The sequence below is a fragment of the Carettochelys insculpta genome, chromosome 1 (genome assembly GCF_033958435.1).
Source record: "Carettochelys insculpta isolate YL-2023 chromosome 1, ASM3395843v1, whole genome shotgun sequence".
In the NCBI taxonomy this organism is placed as follows: Eukaryota; Metazoa; Chordata; order Testudines; family Carettochelyidae; genus Carettochelys; species Carettochelys insculpta.
Window position 1 is genome coordinate 382,107,985 of NC_134137.1, and position 25,520 is coordinate 382,133,504.

The following is a 25,520-nucleotide window of genomic DNA, read 5'->3' on the forward strand; positions in this document are numbered from 1 at the left end:
TGCCAGCTTTGTCCACATATCTTCTCTGGAAATACCATCACTGGACCTATCCAGGTTACTCACAGAATCACAGACACTTTCTCATGCTCCTTTACTAACATCATATATGCCATCATGTGCCAACAATGCCCAGATGCTTTGTATATTGGACAGACTTCTAACTCCCTTAGACAAAGGGTCAACGGGCACAAAACAAACATCAAAACACTCCAGATCCACAAACCAGTTAGTCAACATTTTAATGGAATGGGGCATTCTGTCAATGACCTAAAGGTATGTGTGTTACTGAAGAGAAATTATCGCTCCGTTTTAGAAAGTGAAGTGGATGAACTGACATTTATATTCAAATTCGGAACATTAACACATGGTTTAAATCATGATGGGAACTTTCTGAGTCACTATAGGGGCTCGTCTGCATACTTGACTCAGTCTAATTCTTGATCCTCCCCCCCACCCCTCCACTCTCTGATTTGTTAACCTTGATTATCTTTTGCTGATTTGTCCTCCTTGCTTACTGTTTTTGGTTCTCTGTGTCTTAAATATTGAGTCTGTTCTGGTCTGGATATGGTCTGAAGAAGTGGGTCTGTCCCAGGAAAGCTCACCTAATAAACTATTTTGCTAGGCTTTAAAGTGCTACTTGACTGCTTTTTGTTTTGATAGCTGTAAATGCTGTCAGATCCTCCATTGCCCTAAAGAACTCAGGCACCACCAGTTTGTCAGGGGAGGATTTCACAGGAAGCAGACTGGAGGAGGTTCAGCACAGGGCCTGACTTTCTGCACAGTATCAAGCTTAGTTATGCAGGGATTCTCTGTGTAGCACTGCAGAGATGTTGTGAGGACTGGGGGTGCTCCAGTGGACCCAGAGTTTCATGGAATCCTAGAACTTGAAGGGATCTCAAGAGCTCAAGGGGTCATTGAATCCAGTTTCCTGCCCTCACAGCAGGACCAAGCACCCATGATGTGTGTAAGTGAGGCAAGAGCCCTGAGTGATCGCAACTAGAATGGAGGCTGCTGCAGCAATAGCAGACCAGCAATGGTAGCCTGAAGTGAGCCGCATTGCCCTTCCCTGCACTGAGTCCAGCTGCAAGACTGGCGTGAAAGATTCCCCAGCAAAAGCACACAAGCGAGGATGTAGAATTGAAAGACAGAGTTTTGGAGATACCCTCCAAATTGCTGAGTTGCTGATAGTCTCTTTGGTACAGCGACCACCCCAGCCACGACAAACATTTCACCAAACATACTAAATGCAAACAGCCATGGCTTCAGGACACCACAGAGACTTACACAGTCAACCTCTACCCCATCCTCAAGGACAGCACAACACCCACATAGTAACCACCCATGTAAGCTCCAGCACCCAAAAATCCACAGGACATGCCACACCCCACTTACAGCAGCTCTGCTGGTCTCCCTAGACTGCACAATGAAATACCTAAAGTGAGATAGGAGGAGAAAAGAGGGTGAAAGGTCAAACTCACCAACATCGGACTCTTTGTGGGTTTTGATGATTTCAGCCAGTTCAAAGTTTCCTGCAATGATGGCCACCTGAAAAAGAGGAAGAGAGGAGTGAGTGATTTTGATCTGCCCTATCCCCCAGGAAAGATTAGGCCTGCTAGCACAGAAGGAACTGCTATACTACAACCACATGGGCTAGCAACAGCCATTCACTGTGGCAGACTGCCTCAGCCAGCACTCCTCCTGGCTTAGCCCCAAAGCCAGGTGCACAGCCAGCACCCCTGAGGTACATCCTGGTGCCAACAATGATCCACCTTTCTCCTGCAATAACTCCTTATACACACAAGGTGGCAGGGAACTCAGACCTCACAGTTCTTGTCCTTTCAGAAGGTTGGGTGGTGCTGCTTCCACTGTCAACTAGGGATTAAATTTGTGGCTTGGTGTTGCTGTGTTAATAGTCTCATACATGGAGCTTGTAAGGAAAACATTTACTGTCTGATATAGGAGGTTATTTACCAGTAACTGAACTCTCTGCAGGTCTTGCTTTGGCAAAGCCACAGACCTTTGTTATGCTTGTTCCAAGCTGTGCAGGCAGTGGAACCATTTCCAAGCACCAGAGATGGAGCCGTGTTAGTCTGTACTCCAGCTAAACAAAGCAGCAGAAATGTAGCACTTTAAAGACTAACAACATGATTTATTCGGTGATGAGCTTCCGTGGGACAGACCCACTTCTTCAGATCAGTTTCATTTCCAATACAGACTGGCATTTATAAGTACAGAGGACCAAAAAAAAACCCAATAATATAAAAACTGACAAATCAAATCAGATTGAAGAAAGGGAGTGAGAGGTGGGGGTGGGGGGGTGTTAATTGTCCTGGCTGAGATAATTACGAGCATCAAAGGAAGGGAAGCAGTCCTTGTAATGTGTGAGGTATTTGATGTCTCTGTTCATATCATGTGTTAATGTGCCCAATCTGAATATGTACTCTAACTAATAAACCTCGCACTCTAATCAGTTATTAAATTCTCTATGTTCCAGGACACAAATTCTCGGGCCTTAAACAGAACAGCCCACTTCACTGAAGTGTTCACTGACCAGCTTACATGTATTGAGTTTCTTGATGTCTGCTCTGTATCCATTTATTCTTTGTGAAGGTTTTGTCCAGTCTGCCCAATGTACATAGTGTCAGGGCATTGTTGGCACATAATAGCATATCTAATGTTGCTGGAAGTGCATGAGAATGCTCCTTTGATCTTGTAACTAACATGGTTAGGTCCAGTGATGGTATCCCCAGAATAAATATGAGGACAAAGTTGGCAGCGGGGTTTGTTGCAAGGAAAAGTTCCAGGATTTGTATTACTGTGGTGTAGCCTGTGATTGCTGGTGATAATCTCTCTCAGGTTAGGAGGTTTTCTATAAGAAAGGACAGGCCTGTCACCTAAAGCCTTCTGGAGTGTAGCATGGGGGCAGCCTACTCCAAACAATGGCCACAGAACCTAAACCAAGGTGAAATCAAGCTCTGTACATTATCCAGCTTGCAGTAAGGCAAAGATCCTCACAAGAAAAGGAATTGGCACTGAAAGATGGGAGACTGAACATGGAAACATGCACAGAGTGCTAGTTACTGATGGGGACCCTTTCTTTCTCTTTCAAAGAACTGCTGCTATACGGCCTCCCTTCTGGGAAACAAGACACCACTCGTAGTCCTCAGGAGGACTCATATGTGGTTACATAGAGAATGAGTGAAGGACGAGTCTCCTGAAATGAGCATCCAATTGATACAGCAGAGGAAAGTATAAATTGAACTCTATGTAACCTTGTTACACATTCAGAACATTAACACATTAAAATAAAGCTGCTAGAGTTGGTACTGCCCTAGCAGAGTGAGTTCTAACATCTGATACCTGCAGCTTTTTCTGGCTGTAAAAAGTCTCAGTATGAAATGTCTTTAGTTTGGTACAAAAATCCCTTCATCATTAGAATCAGAGAGGTAGATGTGTTAGTCTGTATCTTCAAGAACAACAAGAAGTCCCTGTGGCCCCTTATAGACTAAGAGATATTTAGTGTTTAGATATTTAGATAAATATCTGATAGTCTATAAGGGGTCACAGGGACTTCTTGTTGTTCTCGATCATTAGAGTTCTCTCCACATACAGCAACCCACCAGGGTGATTTGCAAACGGGCTTCGTCCTGCCTATGGGAGTAATTTACAGCCCACTTTATGGACTCAGAGAACTTAAGGCCAGAAGGACAGCCAGGTCATTCCATCCGACCTCCTGTACATCACAGGCCATCCACCCCACCCAGCTTCGGCACACTAAACCCTACAGCCAAAATCAGAGCAAAGTGTCAAAGCCCTCAAGAGACTAGACTGTGTGGTGCCACGGGGTGAGAATAGGAGGACCCAGTGCATCACTGCCCAAGGCCACTGAAATGGAAGAGAAAACATTAAATGTGATGTACTCAGATGACCCTTGCTGTGACCCACATCCACCTGCTAGAGAGGAAGTGGGAAAAAGCTCCAAGCTCACAGACAGAGTGACCTAAGGGGCAATTCCTTTCCAACCCAGTACATGGTAATGTCAGGCTTCAATCATGCGAGCAAGAGCCAGGCAGCCACACAATTGAGAGAGAATGCTCAGGGCATTAGACCACGTCATCCAGTGTCCCATCTCTAGACAGGGCCGTCCCTTACGCTTCAGAGGAGGGAGACAAAAGTCACCAAGATGCATTGGCCAGGGAGGGGGAAGGGGATCCTTTTATCGCTCTGCAGTGAACAGGCTCAGCCCTAAACCATGAGATTGGTAGGAATGTAAGGCATAAGCTGAAAGTGAGCCCCAAAGCCTGAGATTGTTTGTAGCCAGGTTTGTTTGGGATGTGTTCCAACCTGAGTTTGTTCAGGGAGGGGAGGAATGGAAGTGGGATGAGGTGCAGAGAGAGCGGGTCTTAGGAGGAGCAGAGTGGGGGCAAGGCCTTGGGTCAAAGTACGGGTGGAGCAACCCTGGGGAACAGGAAAAAGTCGGTGTCGATGAGTGTGCTAATATTGTCCTTTAGCTTAAATAGCAGATCACCCGCCTGAGGTCTTTATAAAAACCAATATGCTCCCTCCTCAGTCTCCTGTTTGCCACGCTAACCTGACAAGCCAACCTCCTTCATTCGCCTCACATAAGATAGGTCCTCCATTTCCCTGATCATCTTAGCAATTCTTCTCCGCACCTGTCCAGTTTTAATTCATCTTTCTTGAACATGCATATGTCCATGATGGCACACAGTATTCCAAATGGGTGCCTTGCACAGTGGCATTAATACTCTCCCTCTGCTGGAAAAACCTGACTTGATCACAGGATTGCATTTGCCTTTTTCACAGCTGCACCAATCACACTGGTGGCTCAGAATCATCCACTGATTGACCCCATTGCTGGATTTTCTCTCCTCTTGTCATTTCCAACAGAAGAGCTCCCAACTTTTAGCAGAAATTCTTCTTCGACCCTGAGTACACCACCCTGCATTTTGCACTACTTAATGTCATCCCATTTCTGGCACTCCAGTGCTCTAAGTTGTCCACATTTCCCTTTGTATCATTCTGCCCCTCCTCCATATTTCTGATGCCTCTCAACCTCGTATCAACAGTAAATACCTTTAGCGCACTTCTACTCTTTTGTGTCAAGGTCATTAATTAAAATACTGAATAAAATTGACCCTGGAAGAATTCCACTAGTCCCCTTTCTCTAGTCCAACAGTTCATCTTTCAGCAACATGCATTGCTATCTCCCTTTGGCTAGTTGTGTACCCACCATACATTTCTTGTATCAGTCCTCATCTTCTCTAATTTAATTAATAAATCCCTGCAGGTACCTTGCCAAACACTGTACTGAAGTCCAAGTATATTAGACCTGCATTTCCCGCATCTAAAACGACAGTTATAGTGTCTGTCTCACGTCTCTTCAGAACCAGCACTGGGAGAGTGAGTGTCGCAGATGAAGGTACGACAGCACCCTGAGCAAGAATTTCAATCATAAACAATTTTACCCTTGTAAACACTTGCAATGGGCACACAAACCATGAGATACAGAATCACTCTCATAGTTCAGGTGCATATCATTGCCACCAGAAATGTTATCTTCAGGGATAGGCAGTAAAGCAAAGTTTGTGACAAGCTAAAAGGATAAAATTGTGAGCTAAGTCAGAATTATGTTCAAACCCTAAGTAAAGGATGCCCAGACAGATATAGTTTGTTCTGGGTTGTCGTTGTATATACCTCCTGGGAAAGGCACCACCTGCTACATGAGATGTGAACGTATGACCAGTGGAGCTGCAAAACTGAGTGCCCAAGAAAGCTACAGCCCCTGTTGCCTCAATTCTTTCATTAGAACATCAGAGTCTGCAGATACAAAAAACCCCTAAGGAAGAGGGGAGAGAAGGCAAGGAGTTTAAAAATGCAAAGGCAGCTTCTTTGAAGAATGAATGACAAGGGTTTAATTAGTAATAAGGGCTGCTGCAAGCAGGCAGAGGTGTTGGAAACAGAGCTTCATTAGGCGGACCGAGCAATCCATTTTATATGCAGAGGCCCTGCTGTAGGTCCCTGCTCACCAGTTCTGCGTTTGTATTTCTGCACCTCTGGTCCTGCACTGATCTAGTTCTCTTGTGAAACCTAACACCCCCCCACCCCCCCACACAGAAGCCCCCACCTGTTCAAAATAGTGGCAGGTCTGTGGAGCTGCCCCTGACTTCTCGTTGGCTTCCTGGACTTTTTAATAGGCCTGCCAGAGTTCTTTCATCTTCACCCAGCATTGCATAGAGTCCTGGGAGTAACCTCTGGTGGTCACCTCACACGATATCTGCTCATAGACGAACCCAAACAAGACCTAACTGATGTTGATGAAAAAGGAAATGCTTTTAAAAGCTGGACAATCCAGGTCTCCATCTTCCACTGCAGTTGCACAGCCCCATTCATCAGAGTGGTGCAAAACCAGATTCCAGTTTTTCTCACTAAGCTTGGATGACCAGTGACTAAAGTTACATTCTTCCTGCTGCAGCTCACTAGGAAACTTCTTCCCTCCCTCCTGAATGAGGGCCTGGTCACAGTAGCTGCGTCTACACGTGCACGCTACTTCGAAGTAGCGGCACCAACTTCGAAATAGCGCCCGTCGCGTCTACACGCATCGGGCGCTATTTCGAAGTTAACTTCGACGTTAGGCGGCGAGACGTCGAAGTCGCTAACCTCATGAGGAGATAGGAATAGCGCCCTACTTCGACATTGAATGTCGAAGTAGGGACCGTGTAGACGATCCGCGTCCCGCAACGTCGAAATTGCTGGGTCCTCCATGGCGGCCATCAGCTGGGGGGTTGAGAGATGCTCTCTCTCCAGCCCCTGCGGGGCTCTATGGTCACCGTGGGCAGCAGCCCTTAGCCCAGGGCTTCTGGCTGCTTCTGCGGCATCTGGGGATCTATGCTGCAGGCACAGGGTCTGCAACCAGTTGTCAGCTCTGTGTATCTTGTGTTGTTTAGTGCAACTGTGTCTGGGAGGGGCCCTTTAAGGGAGCGGCTGGCTGTTGAGTCCGCCCTGTGACCCTGTCTGCAGCTGTGCCTGGCATCCCTATTTCGATGTGTGCTGCTTTGACGTGTAGACGTTCCCTCGCTGCGCCTATTTCGATGTTGGGCTGAGCAACGTCGAAGTTGAACATCGATGTTGCCGGCCCTGGAGGATGTGTAGATGTTATTCATCGAAATAGACTATTTCGATGTTGGCTGCACGTGTAGACGTAGCCAGTATAATGCATTTCTCACCCACTGTCTGGAAGACTCCAAGCTACAGCTCTCTGCTCTCAGGGGTTCCCCTCCTGTGAAAGGCACAGCAGCTCAGACACTGCTTTTCTCTTCACTCCCACTGCCTACCTGAAGAAAAGTCTGAAGAATCACAGGCTGGTGAGTCCCCAGGCTGTGTGCAGACCATGTTCACCACCCAGCAGCTCATGCGGTGCCAGTTCTGTTTGCTGTGCAATAGAGAATGGGGCTAGCAAAACGTTAGCTCACAAAGGGTCCTGTTCATAAAGCTCCTTATTGGTGGAGCCAGCCAGCCAAAAAGAGACTCAGAAAGTTTTCTAATCAAGGTGAATTCCAGCCAGATTGTTACTTCCGACCCTCCTGACATTCCTGCTCTGCTCACCCCAGACCACTGTCTCTTCCTGAATTCTGCTTTCATGCCCCACTCTAGGTCTCTGCTCCAATGCCCAAACCCTGATGATAGCTAAGGATTCATCACTTGTCTTGATTTCTGACTCTGGCTCTGTTCCCAGCTGTGGTTCCTGGCTCCTGCTTCTAACCTTGAGGCCAGACACCCAGGCCCTGGTCCATACAAAAAGGCACTAGGGAGAACATTTTCAATTTTTCTATTTAATACAATCAACCTCAGGGTGATGAGACCCATGGACCCATACTTGGGACATCCTGGTTTACAGAAGGCAGTGAAACCTGACAGAGTTCTCCTGAGCAGTCCAAATTCTCATCCATTAAGGTGTCAAGATTCACCTCATATGAAGAGAGCTTAGGGCATGTTTACATCGTCAAGTTGTCTCTCCAAATGCCCCTTTTGGCAACAAAACCCAGACAGTGTTCACACTGCAACATGACAAAAGTAGCAAAAATTGCTCAGTATTGGTTACAAAAAAACTTCCACCTCCACAAGGGACCTTTTTCTCTCTACCTACCTTTACTGACAACAATCAGGCAGTGTGTCCCACAGGAAACCTGTTTTCACCTTTGTTGAGCTCTATGATGTGTCCGACAACGTTCAATTAGCTACTCAGGACAGCTCTTTGAATTCCACTGCTCTGCAGTCAAGTAAACAGCAATGCGCCCCTCGCCCCTGCAAGACCCGGGAACTTTTAAAATCCATTTCCTGCTAGCCAGCTCAGCAGGAGAGCTCTCATGACATCTTCTCAGCTGATCAAGGCTGGCTATGGCTCCAAATGCTCACCAGCATGGACCACCATGGAGCTTCTGGATCTGCTTGGTGATTCTGTGTTGGCTGTAAGAATCTCTGCCATTTTTCCTCTCAGCAATGACACCTTTTTAGAAATGACATTCTGTGAGCTCCCCAGCCAGGACTGGAGTACATCGCTTCCTAATACAGGGCTGGGTAGGAAAAAGGAGACTGTCCAAATACATTCTGAGGACAGGTTGTGATAGGAGGCACTGACATATGGAGAATGCACATAATTCTCCTAACTGTGCCCCAACTTGCTGAATAGAGACATTTTAGCCAAAACATGGAGAGGGCACATATTTGACTGACAAAGGAAGAGGCTGCTATGCTAGAGGTCACAAGTCTAAAATTCAGAGGCAGGATATGACTAAATTTCAGGTGGGTAAAACTGGCTTGGTAACTGTAATTGGGTTCACACTGCATCCCCAATTATTCAGCCCCACAGCCCCCGTCTCCAGACAGTCGACACTTCAGTCTGGTATGACACCCGCACTCTTTATTCTCACTGGGTTTCCCAGCAACAGTTCCCAACTACATACAGGCTTCACAGCTACTTTGCATACAACAGGGCTGGCTATCAACAGACTGGGAGGCTCCTATATTTCTTTGCCTGACCTTTCTCTTTCCCCTCCCCTTTTTACTGGATTCCTCCCGGAATTTCTAGTTTTGAGCTAGCATGGCTGGGAGGCACAGCCAGTTACCCAGCAGGCATATTGCTATTTACCAGCCTCAATCCATTCCCCATGATTGGGGCTGGAGTGGCAGGAGCTGACTAAGGGCTACTCAAGCAGCACCCTATCACAGTAACTTTCTACATTTCCAGAAAATACTTTCAGAGCAGGCAAATCCAAAGTGCTTGGCAGCATGGACTCCTTGGAGTCTCTAAATGAGTTCCAAGAAAGATATTTATAAACTTACACTGACACTTACACACTAGCTTCCTCCACAAGAGAAGCAGTCTCCAAAAGACTGGCTCAACCCCTCCAATACTGAACTCTGTCACTCAAGAGACTGTGTTCACAAAGTGAGCAAACTACATTCCTGGACACTTGGTGAAGACCAGAGAAGCTACTGAGGGCAGGTATCCCAGTGAACAATTCACACTGTTTTATTCAGATATGCATTCCAAAGGCAGAGTGCTCCGGGAAAATTTTCCAGAATCCTGGAAAAGCAGGGAGAAGATTATTACTCAATGCTTCCTTGAGAAAAGTGGAAAAATACAAACCAATGCCACTGAATGTGACTGCAAAGCCTGGAGTATTTCTTTCAGGTGGCTCTTACCCAATCAGGGTCTTATGAGAAAGGGCATGGGGGTAGGCATAGCAGGAGGGAGAGTTCCTTAGAATCTGTAGATCCAAGCAGTCCCTTGGCAGAGATTATAAAGACATTCCATGAGCTAATCCTCCATATTTCTTATGCTCCTGATATTCCTATTTGTTCTGCGCAGTACAAAAGAGTAGCATTTTATGGAATTGCACTGTGGCCCATTTGCTGGAACCCAGAATGACAGAATTTACAGCCACTGCAAAGAGTACCAAATGCAGTGTCTGCTATGTGCTATTTGAGCAGCCTTTGATGTCTGTTACTGCAGTGAGATCAATAATGTCTGCAATGACTTTAAGAAGAAGCCCTATACCAGGACAGCTGGGCTATTTTAAGAGACATGGAATTGAGTACTTGATCTTCTCTGTAAATATCCTAATCCTTTCACCTATTCCAACCACCTTTGCCCCTCCCATTGGGGACTGTACATATTTCTCCCACTCACCACGGTGTAGGATCACAGTGAATTATTGGTTCCCAAGCCTCAAAAGGGAGCTGCCCCTTGCACTTCCAGTTAATGAAATGTCCTACTTTTGGGCAGGAGGGATCAAGGACAGAAGGCTCAGGTCCATGCCTGCAGCTAGGCCCCCGGAAAAGTAACTGCATCTGATGCAAACAAAAAGGCAGTCCAGTAGCACTTTAAAGAATAACAAAATAATTTATTAGGTGATGAGCTTTTGTGGGACAGACCCATTTCTTCAGACCACAGCCACACCAGAACAGACTCAATATTTAAGGCACAGAGAAAAAATTATTTTGTTAGTCTTTAAAGTGCTACTGGACTGCTTGTTTGTTTTGATAGTATATAAACTAGCATGGCTTTCTCTCTGTTGCATCCGATGAAGTGGGTCTTCACCCATGAAAGCTTATGCTCCATAAAATCTGTTAGTCTATAAGGTGCTACAGGAATTCTCATTGTTTTTGCGAACACAGACTAACATGGCTACCCCCTGATGCTTTCACGCCATATGGCTGTCCACACGTCTAGGCCCAAGGAAAATCCAAAAGTTATGAGGCATCCAGGAAACCCTATGAAGGAGCCATTTTCAAATCCAGGGCAAAGAACAGAAAGATCAATTCAAATGTAGCTATCTGACAGGGAGAAATGAACAGCTCAAGCCTTTAAGCCGGGTTCAGTAGCGGCAGAAATTGTGCGAGCCACTCCACATGCAGCTTTACTAGAGCAGGGGAACTCCAAGCTGCTGCATCCTCTAGTGTTCAACTTCAGGGTGCTCAGCCGCCTTTTACTCCAACTAGGTTGTGCTGCTGCCACCCACTCTGCTGTTCGATCCCTTCCCCCATGGGCATGCAGCTCAGCCAACGGACCCCATTCCTAACGCTGTGAGGCACAGCCTGGACCCCATGCGTTACTGGAGTTCAGGGTTTCACTGCGTACGCCAAGAACATTCACCTGAAAGTGAGGCAAGCTGCCTGAAGATGCTGCTGCCCTGTGCATGAGTACCTCTGCCCACCACCGGGGAAGGGCACAGACCCTGGGGACTGGCTGGAGACACACTGTTCCCTGAATTCCCTCTTCTGCCTGTTTTCTGTCCACAAAACATGACTCCTGTTGAGAAAAGATGAGGTAATCAGGCTGCCCCTGCCATTTGCTGCCCATTTCTATGTATCTTCATCAACTCAGTTTCACCTGTAGGCAAGCCATTCTGGGACAGAAGCGAGAAGTTCCCTTGGCCTCTGCTGCTGCCCCGGCACCTATGCTGACAGAGGCACCGGATACAAGTAGCTCGGGTTTTATTACTAGCACAGGAATGCGTTCCCAAATAGTAATGCAATAAGGAATCATTTACCAACTACAGATCTCACTTCATATTTGCACAAGCAACACAACAGCTTTTTACTGAATGGTCCCAAACATCAAATAATAAACTCTGATCTGTAGAAGAAGAAATAATGACAGACCCTGGACAACATGGCAGCCAGGCCCATGGCAGGGTGACCTTCTCCTCTACCCCAGAGCCATCACACCAGCCAGGCCCATGGGGTGAGCTTCTTCCAGGTCGCAGGTCCATGGCAGCCCAGCTTGTGACAGGGTCTCTGCCAAAAATAGTTAAGCCTGTAGACTATTACCCCTTCCTACTTCTCCATGTAGGAACCAATGATACAGCTGAGAGTGACTTTGATGAGATCATGGCAGATTACGTAAGCCTAGGGACGAAGATCAAGGAATACGGCACACAAGTGGTGTTCTCATCTATCCTCCCTGTGGAAGGAAGGGATCACCTAGGGATCATCGAATCACAGAGATAAATGTGTGGTTGCATAGGTAGTGTAGCAGGAGAATATTTGGTTTCTTTGACCATGGGATTCTCTTTCATGAGCAGGGATTGCTGGGAAGAGATGGGATCCACCTCACAGAGAGAGGAAAGAGCATTTTTCTGGGCAGGCTTGCAAAACTAGTGAGGAGGGCTTTAAACTAGGTTCATCCAGGGAAGGTGACACAAGCCCTGAGGTAAGTGGGGAAGGAGGAGGGAACAATCAAGTGGATATCCTGGGTGAAGAGGAGAAAGTGGGCCAATCGGCCCCTTCTCTAAGATGCTTGTACACTGATGCCAGAAGCCTGGGGAACAAACAGGAAGAATTAGAGGCCCTGGCACAGTCAAAGAAGTATGAGGTGGTTGGAATAACGGAGACTTGGTAGGACAATTCACATAATTGGAACACGGTCATGGAAGGTTATAAACTGTTTAGGAAGAACAGACAGGGGAGAAAAGGAGGAGGAGTTGCACTCTATGTGAGGGAGCAGTGTGATTGCTCAGAGCTCCAGTATGAGGAAGGAGAAAATCCAGTTGAGTGTCTTTGGGTTAAACTTAGAGGTGGAAGTAACGGAGGTGATGTTGTAGCTGGTGTCTGCTATAGACCACCAGATCAGGGAGATGAGGTAGATGATGAGGATTTCTTCAGACAGCAAAGTGAAGCTTCCAAATCACAGGCCCTGGTTCTCATGGGTGAGTTAAATCATCCAGACATTTGTTGGGAGACCAATACAGCAGCACACAGACAATCCAGGAAGTTTTTTGGGAATGTTGGGGATAACTTCTTGGCACAAGTGCTGAAGTAACCGACCAGGCACCGTGCACAATTTGACCTGCTGCTCATATACAGGGAAGAACCAGTAGGAGAAACAGAAGTGGGAGGAAACCTGGGCTGCAGTGACCATGAGATCATAGATTTCAGGAGCCAGACAAAGGAAGAAAGGTGAGCAGTAACATACAGACCCTTGATTTCAGAACAGCAGACTTTGACTCCCTGAGAGAACTGATGAGCAGGATCGCTTGGGAAAAGAAGATGAAGGCGAAAAGAGTTCAAGAGAACTAGCAATATTTTAAATAAGTCTTACTGAAGGCACAGGAACAAACCATCCCGCTGCATAGTAAGAAATGCAAACATGGTAGGCAACCAGCTTCGCTTAACGGGAAATCCTTAGTCAGCTTAACCTCAAAAAGGATACATACAAGAAATGGAAACGTGGATAGTTGACTAAGGAGGAGTATAAACATACGGCTGGAGAATGCCGGGCAGTAATAAGGAAAGCAAAAGCACAATTGGAACTGCAGCTGGAAAGGGATGTGAAGAGTAACAAGAAGGATTTCTACAGGCATGTTAACAATAAATGGGTTATTAGAGAAGATGTGGAGCCATTACTGGATGAGGGAGTTAACCTAGTGACAGCCGATGAAGGAAAAGCTGAAGTACTCAAGGCTTTTTTTGTCTCAGCCTTCATGGACAAAGTCAACTTCCACATGACAGTCCTAGACAATGCAGTATGGGAAGGTGGAGGCCAGCCATCTGTGGGGAAGGAACAAATTCTGTGCTATCTAGAAAAACTAGACATGCACAAGTCCATGGGTCTAGATTTAATGCATCCGCGGGTACTGAGGGAATTGGCAGAGGTCATTGCCAAACCTTTGGCCATTATCTTTGAAGACTCTTGGAGATCGAGGGAGATACCGGATGACTGGAAGAAGGCAAATGTAGTGCCCATCTTTAAAAAAGCAAAGAAGGACAATCCAGGGAACTACAGACCGGTCAGCCTTACCTCAATTCCTGGGAAAATAATGGAGGGAATCCTAAAGGAATCCATTTTGGAGCACTTGGAAGAGGGAAAAGTGATCAAAAGTAGCCAACATGGATTCAACAGGGGCAAGTCCTGCCTCACCAATCTGATTAGCTTCTATGATGAGGTAACAAGCTCTGTGGACATAGGGAAGTCAGTGGATGTCATATACCTTGACTTCAGCAAAGCTTTTGATACAGTATGCCACAACATTCTTGGCCACAAGTTAAGGAAATATGGATTGGATCTTTGGACTATAAGATGGATAGAAAGCTGGCTTGATGGTCGGGCCCAACGGGTAGTGGTCAATGGCTCAATATCGGAATGGTGGTCTGTTTCAAGCAGAGTGCCGCAAGTCTCGGTTCTGGGGCCAGTGTTATTCAACATCCTTATTAATGACCTGGATGAGGGACTGGATTGCACCCTCAGCAAGTTTGTGGATGACACAAAACTAGGGGGAGAGGTAGATACATTCACAGAATCACAGAATCATAGGGCTAGAAGGGACCTCAAGAGATCATCTAGTCCAGCTCCCTGCTTCAAGCAGGATCAACCCCAACTAAGTCATCCCAGCCAGGACCTTGTCCAGCCGGGACTTAAAAGCCTCGAGGGATGGAGAATCCACCACCTCTCTAGGCAACACATTCCAGTGCTTCACCACCCGCCTGGTGAAGTAGTTTTTCCTAATATCTAACCTACACCTCTCCCTCTTCAACTTCAGACGATTACTCCCTGTTCTGCCATCTGACACCACTGAGAACAGTTTCTCACCCTCCTCTTCAGAGCTCCCCTTCAGGAAGTTGAAGGCTGCTATTAAATCACCCCTAAGTCTTCTCTACTGTAAACTAAACAAACCCAAATCTCTCAGCCTATCCTCATAGGTCTTGTGCTCCAGACCCTTAATCATTTTTGTTGCCCTCCACTGAACCTGCTCCAGCAAATCCACATCCTTTTTATACTGGGGGGCCCAAAACTGGACACAATACTTCAGATGTGGCCTTACGGGTGCTGAATAGTGCTTTTTTAATGAGAAGCAGTAACTATAGTAGTATCTGCTGCCAAGAGAGATTCTTCCAAGCCATCCAGAGCAATTTGTCAAATCCAAGAAAGGCACCTTGCAGGTCATAGCTAAATGCAGGCTGAAAGAGATCCTTAGCAAGTAGTTAGCACATATTCTAAGGGACCATTTGAGGTAGAGTGGCCTTTAAACACTTGTGCAATCATAGGACAAAAAGAAAAAAAATGGTAAAGTAGCACTTTAAAGACTAACAAAATAATTTATGAGGTGAGTTTTCATGGGACAGACCCACTTCTTCAGACTATAGCCAGACCAGAACAGACTCAATATTTAAGGCACACAGAACCAAAAATAGGAATTAAGATTGACAAATCAGAAAAAAAATTATCAAGGTGAGCAAATCAGAGAGCAGAAGGGTGGGGGTGGGGAGTCTGGAATTAGATTAGGCCAAGCATGCAAAAGAGCCCCTATAGTGTCCCAGAAAATTTGCATCCCATTTCAAACCACGTGTTAATGTGTCCAATTTGACTATGAAAGAGAGTTCAGCAGTCTCTCTTTCCAAAGCAGTGTGAGAATTATTCTTCAGTAAGATGCAGATTCTTAAGTCATTAACAGAATGGCCCACTCCATTAAAATGGACAAAGATTCTGTTCTTCAACACAGCATCACCTCTTGAAGGAGAAAGGAAGCATCACCAGACTGGGGGAGAAATCTTGGCTAAAAGGCCTTCGAGCAGCCAGTCAGACTGCTACAGCATGTGATCAGAGAGACATTGGCTTTTTAATCACTTAGCTTGTTTAGTTTGGCATCAGATGCATTTTACTTTTGATTTCCTTGTACCAAGCCTAACTTCCAATGCTTTTTCAGTGTATGACCACTTAAATCTTTCTGTAGTGAATAAACTTGTTTTATTCTTTTATCTAATCAGTGTGTTTGATTGGAGTGTTTAGGATAACTGAATTTATGTGTATCAATTTCTGGTTACAAAATGACGGGCTTTCTATGAGTGTGCACTGCCCAAGAGGATGCTGGGCACTACAAGACCTATGTTTCTGGGAAAAAACTGGGACTGGGAGTTTGCTGGGGCTGCCCTGCAGTGTAATTCATGAGGGGCTGTCTGGCTACAGCTAGGAATCTTCAAAAGTTACAGTCCATCACAGTCAGTTTCACCATCATAGGACTTTAAAAATTGTAAATTGTAAATTTAAATCTGAAATGTCATGCTGTCTTAACTCTAGGGATCCTGGCTTTAAAAAGAACTATGGAGTTGCAAGATTGTTTGAACATTTTGAGTTAAAATGGACTTTGGTATTGGACACAAGGGTAGCTTACTCTACTACTAAAAGAGAGCAGAACTATACTTAATATACCCTAATCGAGGGTGGGCACCCTAATTGTAATCTCACTTACTAAGGTCACATGGGTGAGGCAGAGTGAGATATTTATGGCTGACCTGGAACAACAATTCCTCAGCTCTCGTCCCCTATTACCCCTCCTTTACTTATGATGCAACAAGGACATCTTTATCATTTGGGCCCATGGTATAGAGACTCTAGAAGAATTCCACAGAGACTGTAACAATCTTCACCCCACCATCAACTTATGCCTCGACCACTCCACGCGAGAGATACATTTTCTGGACACTACTGTACAAATCAAGATTGGACTGATCAGTACCACACTCTACCAGCAACCCAGTGATTGCTATACTCACCTACACACTTCTAGCCTCCATCCTACATACACAACAAGATCCATTGTTTACAGTCAAGCCTTTAGGTACAATCGCGTTTGCTCTGATCCTACTGACAGAGACCAAAAACTACAAGATCTTTACCAAATATTCATAAACCTGAATTACCCACCAGGAGAAGTAAAAAACAAATTGACAGGGCCAGATGAATACCCAGAAACCAACTAGTTTAAGATAGGCCCAAAAAAAACAACAGAACACCACTGGTCATTACCTACAGACCCCAACTCAAACCACAGCAATGGATCATTAACGACCTACAATCAATCCTTAATCAGGATGCCACACTCTAAAAGGCCCTAGGTGACAGACCTGTTTTCTCCTACAGACAACCCTGCAACCTTATGAGAATTCTCACTAGCAACCACAGCCTATACCACAACAATATCAATCCTGGAATTTTCCTTGAAACAAGCACCGTTGCCAGCTTTGTCCACATATCTATTCTGGCGATACCATCACCTAACCAGGTTATTCACAGAATCACGGGCACATTCTCATGTTCCTCTATTAACATCATACATGCAATCATGTGCCAACAATGTCTACATACTTTTCATATAGGACAAACAGTACACATGCTTCGACAAAGAATCAATGGATGCAGAACAGACATTAAAAAGTTCTTAACTCACAAGCCTGTCAGCCAGCACTTTAATGGAGTGGGCCATTCTGTTAATGACCTGAAAGTCTGTGTTTTACTGAAAAGGAACTTTAAGAATCGCATACAAAGAGAGAATGCGGAGCTTTCTTTTACATTCAAATTCGACACATTAACATTTGGTTTGAAATGGGACGCCAATTACCTAGCCCATTATAAGGACTCTTTTACATACCTTGTTTTATCTGATTCTTGACTCCCCCCCGCCACCATCCCTCTTCTGTTCTGATTTGCCCACCTTGATTACAATTTTTCTGATTTGTCAACCTTGATAACTATTTTTGGTTCTCTGTGCCTTAAATATTGAGTCTGTTCTGGTAAGGCTATGGTCTGAAGAAGTGGGTCTGTCCAAGGAAAGCTCACCTAATAAACTATTTTGCTAGTCTTTAAAGTGCTACTGGACTGCTTTTTTGTCTTCATAAATTATAGACTAACATGGCTCCCTCTCTCTTACTACAGGAGGGAACAGGTATTCCCACTCAAGTGTGTAGACTCTGCTGAAAGGTCTATGAGCCATGTGACCATTCTCTCCAGTGTTTAACCACAGAGCTGGTTAGCCTCAGCTGAGAGTCCTTGTGTTTTCTTAGGACTGCAATCATTAGTAGACGGCATCTGGATGCATGATATGCATCTGACAAAATGGGTCTTTGCCCACAACAGCTTATGCTCCAATAAATCTGTTAGTACATAATGTGCCACAGGCCTTCTCATTGTTTTTTGCAGATACAGACTAACACAGCTACCCCTCTGATATTAGTAGGCTGGTGTAGGGGGCTGAGATATAGACCTAATGTGGGTGACATTCCCCACTACCCAAGGAAATCACTGAGAGCTGAAATCATGGGCCAGCTGATGGAACCTCAGAAAACAGCATCACTGCTCCAAGGGCGCAGCAGTGATAGGCAGCGGCAGTGGTGAGCGATGCAGCAGAAATGTTTGTGCCCACCACCTCTTGGGGAAGCCAGTGGAAGGGGGAGAAGTGAACACCCCTGAAAGCAGCCCTGGACTCTGGCACTTCACTGACCTCAGACAACAAACTGCGAATGTGGTAAAAAGAGTAAAAGAGGGAGGGGCACATTAAAAATGCATTTGTCTATTGGACTTTGATGCCACAAATGGGAAACTTAAGGCAAAGGTGAGATTTGTGAGGTTGGTGTTTACAAAGTCTTTCAAATCCACAGATCTCTGTTGTATATCTGCACGTATCTGCATCCAACGTGGATATCTAAAGATCCTTTAGATCATGGATCAAATGCAGATATAAATTCTGTATCTGTGCAATGCTCTAGGTGTTTATTACTGTTTGCATAATTCTGAATCACTATATTTGGTTTTTTTCCCCAAATTGATGTGGTGTTCCAGCTCCTCTTAGTAGAAGTTTTCTCTTATTATATTTAGACTCAGTGTTTGCTAGTGGGGAAGTATTGCCTCCTAGGGGTATCAAGGCGTATTTAGTATTTCCATATTTCTGGATTGGGGCAAAGTTGGTTTAGTTTTGTAATTTTACGAGGAACTCCAGGATATCAAACTGACTCTACCTGGCATAAGAGTTACACCTGTAAGAGACTCGAAAATGGTCGACACAGGCTTACCTTCTTTGCTCAGAACATACCAGGTGCTTTATCTTTTAATACCCTTTACCAAAGCTTTCAAAAACCAGACAGCTCACTGGTGCTTCTCCATCATCACCAAAGATGGAATGGCCTGACATTCTCTCACCTGGAATGCTGTCTGGCTGTTGTAGTTCCGAATTTCTTTGCTTGCACCCCGGAATAGGAGGACCCGAGCACAACTCTCCTGGGAGAAGAAAACCAGAGAAGAAAGAAGGAAACCTATTAGTACTGACGTGACTGAAGAAGTGACCTTGGTTCATTCAAGAGTAGAGAGGTCCTTATTGAAAGGGAGAGAAATACGGTAAAAATGTCAGAATTCACTTATATAGATCAAGTCTCTCCAATTTCCCATCTCTAGATCCCCTCCCAGCCTCAGGGGAACTGCCCTCCTGACCACCCACAACCCAGACAAGCTTTGTTTCTCCGCATACCTGTTTAGCACGAGGGTACACGGTGGCTGGAAGTGCTCCGATTATATGCTGTGCCTTGGGGGTGCTGTTACTCATAATCTGGACATGTTCCATCTCTTTCTGCCTCGCCAGCAGTGCTATGCTTCTCTTATCACACAGAACAATTTAGGGGATATTGTGGCATTGAAACCAATGTCCTTCCATCCCTCCTATAAAGGCTTATGTCCCCTGGGGACAGATCCCTGGAAAGAACGGTCTCCCAGTTTAGAATTAATGTAGCTGTCACCCCATAAACTATAAATCTTCTGTAACATAACACTATCTGTTTAATAAGAAATAAACATAATACATAATTTCTCATGCCTGTGGTCTTTCAGACAACCCTAGTACAGATATTGAAGATATTGAAAATCAACCAGGGAAGCTGACCCTGATGGAGAAGCTACCAAGCTCCATCCACATGTAACTGAAATGGAGAATCACACAGGTCTCTCACCATACTTCTGATTTCTCCTGTGGTGAGCTCAGTTAGCAAGACAGGTCATAGGACAGAAGAAGGTCCCAAGGCTGCTTGATCCAATCTAGCTTAAAACTTAAAATATTGGTTGAAATGTCTTGAGAATGCTTTCATGAGAACAGTACTCAGCAAGTCACTCCCCCTAGGGAATTTCCCTGCCAGGCTCTTGTGTGGTCAGCACCATGATTACACTGGTGTTCGCCTCAAAGCAGCTTGGCCAACAAGAGATGAATGGGCAACTGTGAGTGGTTCGCACCTGGGATCAGGTGGCCTAGCAGCTAGGCCACATGGCCAGAGCCTGTTGGGTGGGTCTTCAACCCCACCTGAGAGTCTATGGGTTAAGTTTGGGGTTTGGCCCCAAGAATCTAGTTCCCCCTTTGGTGGGAGAGGAGTTCCCTGGGGGTGGGGGGGTTCCCCACTCCCTCAGTGCCTGGGGGAGGGTCCTGGGCTGCGCCCTGCAGTGGCCAACCATGTGGCAGCTCTGTCTTGGGGCCTGCTGCCTCAGAGCCAGCTCCTGCCTCTTGGCTGGACAGCCCCAAACTGGGCTGGCTTGCCTCCCTTTATACCCCTCCAGGCTTGACACTGGCCACAGGTGAACCGGGGTGGGGCTGATTGGGCCAACAGGCCTTGTTTAACCCCTGCCCTGCCTGGCCTCCCTCTCACACTCTTACAGCAACACACACTTTGCAGGCAGGAAAGCAAGACATTATTGCAACAATCTGCCCTCAGGCAATCTGCTCGCAGCAGCAGCAGGCTCCCTGGCCACAGTTAAGTCTTGCTCTCTCCAGCTGAGGAAAGGGCATTATTCTGGTTGGATGAGGCAGACACATTCGGGAAGATGTCATCATCAGCAGACTGTCAATAATTAACTAACTTGTCAGTGTCAAGCAATGACTTCTTGGGTAAAGGCTGCACTATTTCTTCCTTCAGGGCAATGTACAGCCAGCCCTCTCTAATCTCCACAGAGTAGACAGAATATATTACAGAAGATTGCATGGCCACCTTGAATTGCTGTTTGCGAATGCACTGTAGATCTAAGGTGGATCTCCACCTCCCTCTCTTCTTTTCTGTTTAAAAAGTAGCTTGACTAAAATCCCTTCCGTTGGTACTGTTCTGGAGCTTCTCTATGGCTCCAGTTTGTAAAAGCATAGCACTTGAAGCCACAGTAAGTTCTCATGGGGAGGGTCCCTGAAGTGGGATGGGTGATTGGGGGATGTTGGAGGGACAGAGAGCACAGGAATAGCATATGTCTGGGCAATGATGTCTAACACCCATCTGCCTGTGATTATTAGCATCCACTGATGGTAAAAGGGAGATAGGTGGTGGTAGAATATTTGATAGTTGTGCTATAGAGAGTGCGGTGAGCCCTCAATCAAAACTTCAAACTTGTTTCAAGGCTGGTGGAAGCGCAGCGCAGTTATTCAGGGCTTTGTGCTTCTGATTTCTTGATCTCTTGACAGTATATTGGGTAAGGTTTGTAGGACTGTCTAGCAAATCATTGATTCTTGTACACCTGGTAAGGGGTGTATCTTCTTCTTCTGAATGGGGGAGTGTACACCCCCAAAGGACGCACAGTACTTCTTGTGACTTTGTTAGAACATAATATTTCTTCTGTATTTGCTGCAAACAGTTTAACCTTGTCAAATGGTAAATTTTCCACCTTTGTTTGGAGTTCATTTGGAACACCTGCTGCCTGTAGCCATGAGGATCTCTGCACACTAATTCCATGGTGCTAGCCATTGTATCAGCTGAGTCTAGTGCCATCTGCAATGGTGTTTTCTGCTGCAGTGTGGCCTTCCTGAACTATAGATTTCAGGGTAGATCTTTTGTCCTCAGGCAGCTGAGGTATTACTTGAGAAAGCTTAGCATAGTTATCAAAGTCATGATTGGCTAGTAGCGCTGAATAGCTAGCTATGCATAGTTGGAGCACTGAAGATGAACAAACACTTCTACCAAATAGCCCCAAGTGCTTATGTTCCTTTTCAGCAAGGATGTTTTTGTACACTGGTGATTTCGCTCTGTGGCTGGCAGCAGCTATCACTAAACAGTTTGGTTGTGGGTTCAAAAAGAAAAAGTCCGTGCTTTTTGCTGGTACAAAATATTTTCTTTCTGCCCATTTGTTGGTGAGTGTGGCTGTAGCAGGGTTTTTCCAGACTTCATCTGCTGCCTCCAATGCAGCCTCATGACATGGCAGGGCTAATCTGGCAGTTGTAGGCGGTTGTCAATTATTTAAAAGCTTAGTATCATAGAATCATACAATCAGAGGGCTGGAAGGGACCTCAGGAGGTCATCTAGTCCAGCTCCCTGCTTTAAGCAGATTAACCCTCACTAACTCATCCCAGCCAGGACCTTGTCTAGCCGGGACTTAAAAACCTCCAGGGATGGAGAATCCACCACCTCTCTAGGCAACACATTCCAATGCTTCACCACACTCCTGGAGAAGTAGTTTTTCCTAATATCTAACCCACACCTTTCCCTCTGTAACTTCAGACCATTACTCCTTGTTCTGCCACCTGACACCACTGAGAACAGTTTCTCACCCTCCTCTTTAGAGCTCCCCTTCAGGAAGTTGAAGACTGCTATTAAATCACCCCTAAGTCTCCTCTTCTGTAAACTAAACAAGCCCAAATCCCTCAGCCTATCCTCATAGGTCTTGTGCTCCAGACCCTTAATCATTTTGTTGCCCTGCACTGAACCTGCTCCAGCAAATCCACATCCGTTTTATACTGGGGGGTCCAAAACTGTACACAATATTCCAGATGTGGCCTCACCAGTGCCGAATAGAGGCGAATATCTACTTCTCTAGATCTGCTCAAAATGCTCCTCCTAATGCACCCTAGTATGCCGTTAGCCTTCTTGGCTACAAGGGCACGCTGTTTACTGATATCCAGCCTTTCATCCACCATAACCCCTAGGTCCCTTGCCATCGTACTGCTGGTGAGCCAGTCAGTTCCTAGTCTGTAACAATGCTTGGGATTCTTCCGCTCCAGGTACAGGACTCTACACTTCTCCTTGTTGAACTGCATCAGATTTCTTTTGGCCCAGACCTCCAATTTATCCAGGTCACTCTGGATCCTATTGCTACCCTCCAATGTATCTACCTCTCCCCCTAGTTTTGTGTCATCTGCAAATTTGCTGAGGGTACAATCCATTCTCTCATCCAGGTCATCAGTAAATATGTTGAACAACACTGCCCCCAGAGCCAAGCCTTGCGGCACTCCGCTTGAAACTGGTCACCATCCAGATATTGAGCCATTGACCACTATCCATTGGGCCCGACCCTCAAGCCAGCTTTCTATCAATCTTATAGTCCAAATATCCAATTCATATTTCCTTAACTTGTGGAAAAGAATGTTGTGGGAGACCATATCAAAAGCCTTGCTGAACTCAAGGTATATCACATCTACTGACTTCCCCATGTCTACTGAGCCTGTTACCTCGTCATAGAAGCTAATCAGATTGGTGAGGCAGGACTTGCCCCTGGTGAATCCATGTTGGCTACTTCTGATCACTTTCTTCTCTTCCAAGTGCTCCAAAATGGATTCCTTGAGGATCCCCTCCATTATTTTCCCAGGAATTGAGGTAAAACTGACCTGGATTATCCTTCGTTCCTTTTTTAAAGATGGGCACTAAGTTTGCCATTTTCCAGTCATCCGGGATCTCTCCTGATCGCCAAGAGTCTTCAAGGATAATGGCCAAAGGTTCACCAATGACATCTGTCAATTCCCTTAGTACCCTCGGGTGCATTAAATCCGGACTCATGGACTTGTGAACATCTAGTTTTTCTAGACAGCTCAGAACTTGTTCCTTCCCTACAGATGGCTGCCCTCCAGCTTCCCAAACTTCATTGTGTAGGACCGTCAAGTGGAAGTTGACTTTGTCTGTGAAGACTGAGGCAAAAAAAGCATTGAGTACTTCAACTTTTCCTGGATCACCTGTCACTAGGTTACCTCCCTCACCCAGTAATGGCCCCGGCTTCTCAGGGTATTTGTGTTAAAGTGATCTCCTGGCTGATTGTCACTCTCTTAAACAGGTCCTGGAATTGTTCCAGGTCATCATGAGAAAGCTGGTGAATGTGCAAGAGAGTTTCTCTGTGGGAGAAGGTAGTGGTGAGTCAGGAGAAATTCATGACTTGATATCCTCCAGCTGGTGTGTATCATGCACTTCCAAGTCTTTCTCTTTGTGTGACGAAACTGACAAGACAGGGGATGCCTGCTGCTGTGGCAGAGCGAAGAGTGCTCAGTGCACTTCAGTGACTCCTAATGGGACTGCTGTAGTGGCAGGGTGAGCAATACGACCGAAGCCTGGAGCAGTAAGGCTCATGTGTATGGGGATGGTGGAGATGATCACAGTGATAACGTGCCACAAGGGTTGCACCGGGGGACGAATGTCGTGAAGAGAAAGTGCTTCTGAAGTCAAAATATCTATTCACCCTAGAAGATCATGGTGATAGAAGGGCCTCAGGAAAATGACAGCCTCTCTAGGTGAGCGGACTCTGTAATCTGCAGAGCAGTAGGAAAGAGGTAAATAATAGTACCTCGGTGACTTGCACGAACGGTGACAACCCCTCACAGTATCCCCACAGTGATGGAGTGGACTGGGAGATGTGACATAATGCCCCTCTGGTGACTTGCTTAATGACTGAGGTCTATGGTTTCCTGTGGGAACTCTATTTATTTTAGCCCTGGCTTTCTGCGGTGCCACAGGTGAGAGCCACTGCTGCGGCAGGTTTTGAATTTGTTCTCCCTTTGCCAGGAGGGAGTGTGGTACCACAGGTTCCTCCAGCAGTGGTAACAGTTGTATTTTGACCAGGGCCGGCTACACACTCAGTACAGCAGCCTCCATGGTCTGCCAGTGCTGGTAACAGGCACACCACCGCTTCAAGCACTGCCAATGCTGCACGCACTGAAGCTGTTTTTCCGAAGGCACAGCTTTTAGTTTTTGAGCCAGGAAATGGACTTGGACTTTTGTGTGCCTGATGGTTTCTCTCCCATCTTCACTGTGGGCAGGGAGCATACAGGGGAAGGCTTTGACTGTGCCTGAGTCCCCAGTGAGGAAGGGGGAGCCTCCCTGACAGAAGGGACACTGCCTGGTGTTGAAATTGATTCTGGCAGCTGCTGAAGATCTTTATCAAACAGGAGCAATGCTTCCATTTTAGCTCCCTAGCTTTTCTGGCTCTGGCCATTAAGCTCTTACAGCTAGATCATTTCTAAGGCATATGTGGCTCTCCAAGGCAGTGAATACATTTGGAGTGCTTGTCAGAGGCAGGCATAGGATCTCACTGAATCATAGAATTCTAGGGCTGGAAGGGACCTCAGGAGGTCATCAAGTCCAGCCCCTTGCCCAAAGCAGGGTCAACCTTAACTAAATCATCTCATCCAGGATTATGTCAACCCAGAACTTAAAAACCATAAGGGATAGAGATTCTACCACTTCTCTCGGTAATACATTCCAGTGCTTCACCACCCCTCTGGTGAAATCGTTTCTTCTAATACCCAATCTACATCCCCCCACTGTAACTTCAGACCACTGCTTCCTGTTCTGCCATCAGTGACTACTGAGAACAGCCTGTCCCCTTGCTCTTCTGAGCCCTCCTTCAGAAAGTTGAAGACTGCTATCAAATTGCCCCTCACTCTTCTCTTCTGCAAACTAAGTAAGCCCATCCTCTCCTCACAGGTCATGTGCTCCAGACCCTTAATCATTTTGAT

The 25,520-nt window shown here is 46.0% G+C and overlaps 1 protein-coding gene across 6 annotated transcripts in view; it reads right to left on the bottom strand.

The window, feature by feature from the left end:
* Positions 1 to 25,520, bottom strand: part of SHANK3 (SH3 and multiple ankyrin repeat domains 3) — an 857,838-nt gene that overhangs the window by 534,408 nt on the left and 297,910 nt on the right. For all 6 annotated transcript variants that reach the window (XR_012642513.1, XR_012642514.1, XM_074976815.1 and 3 more), the window contains exons 10-11: positions 18,992 to 19,069; positions 1,479 to 1,545 (exon numbers count right to left, since the gene is read on the bottom strand). Coding sequence is in view for 4 of the 6 variants with exons in the window: in XM_074976815.1 (XP_074832916.1) it covers positions 1,479 to 1,545; positions 18,992 to 19,069 (145 nt within the window). In the remaining 2 variants the exon portion in view is untranslated. The remainder of the gene's footprint in view (positions 1 to 1,478; positions 1,546 to 18,991; positions 19,070 to 25,520) is intronic.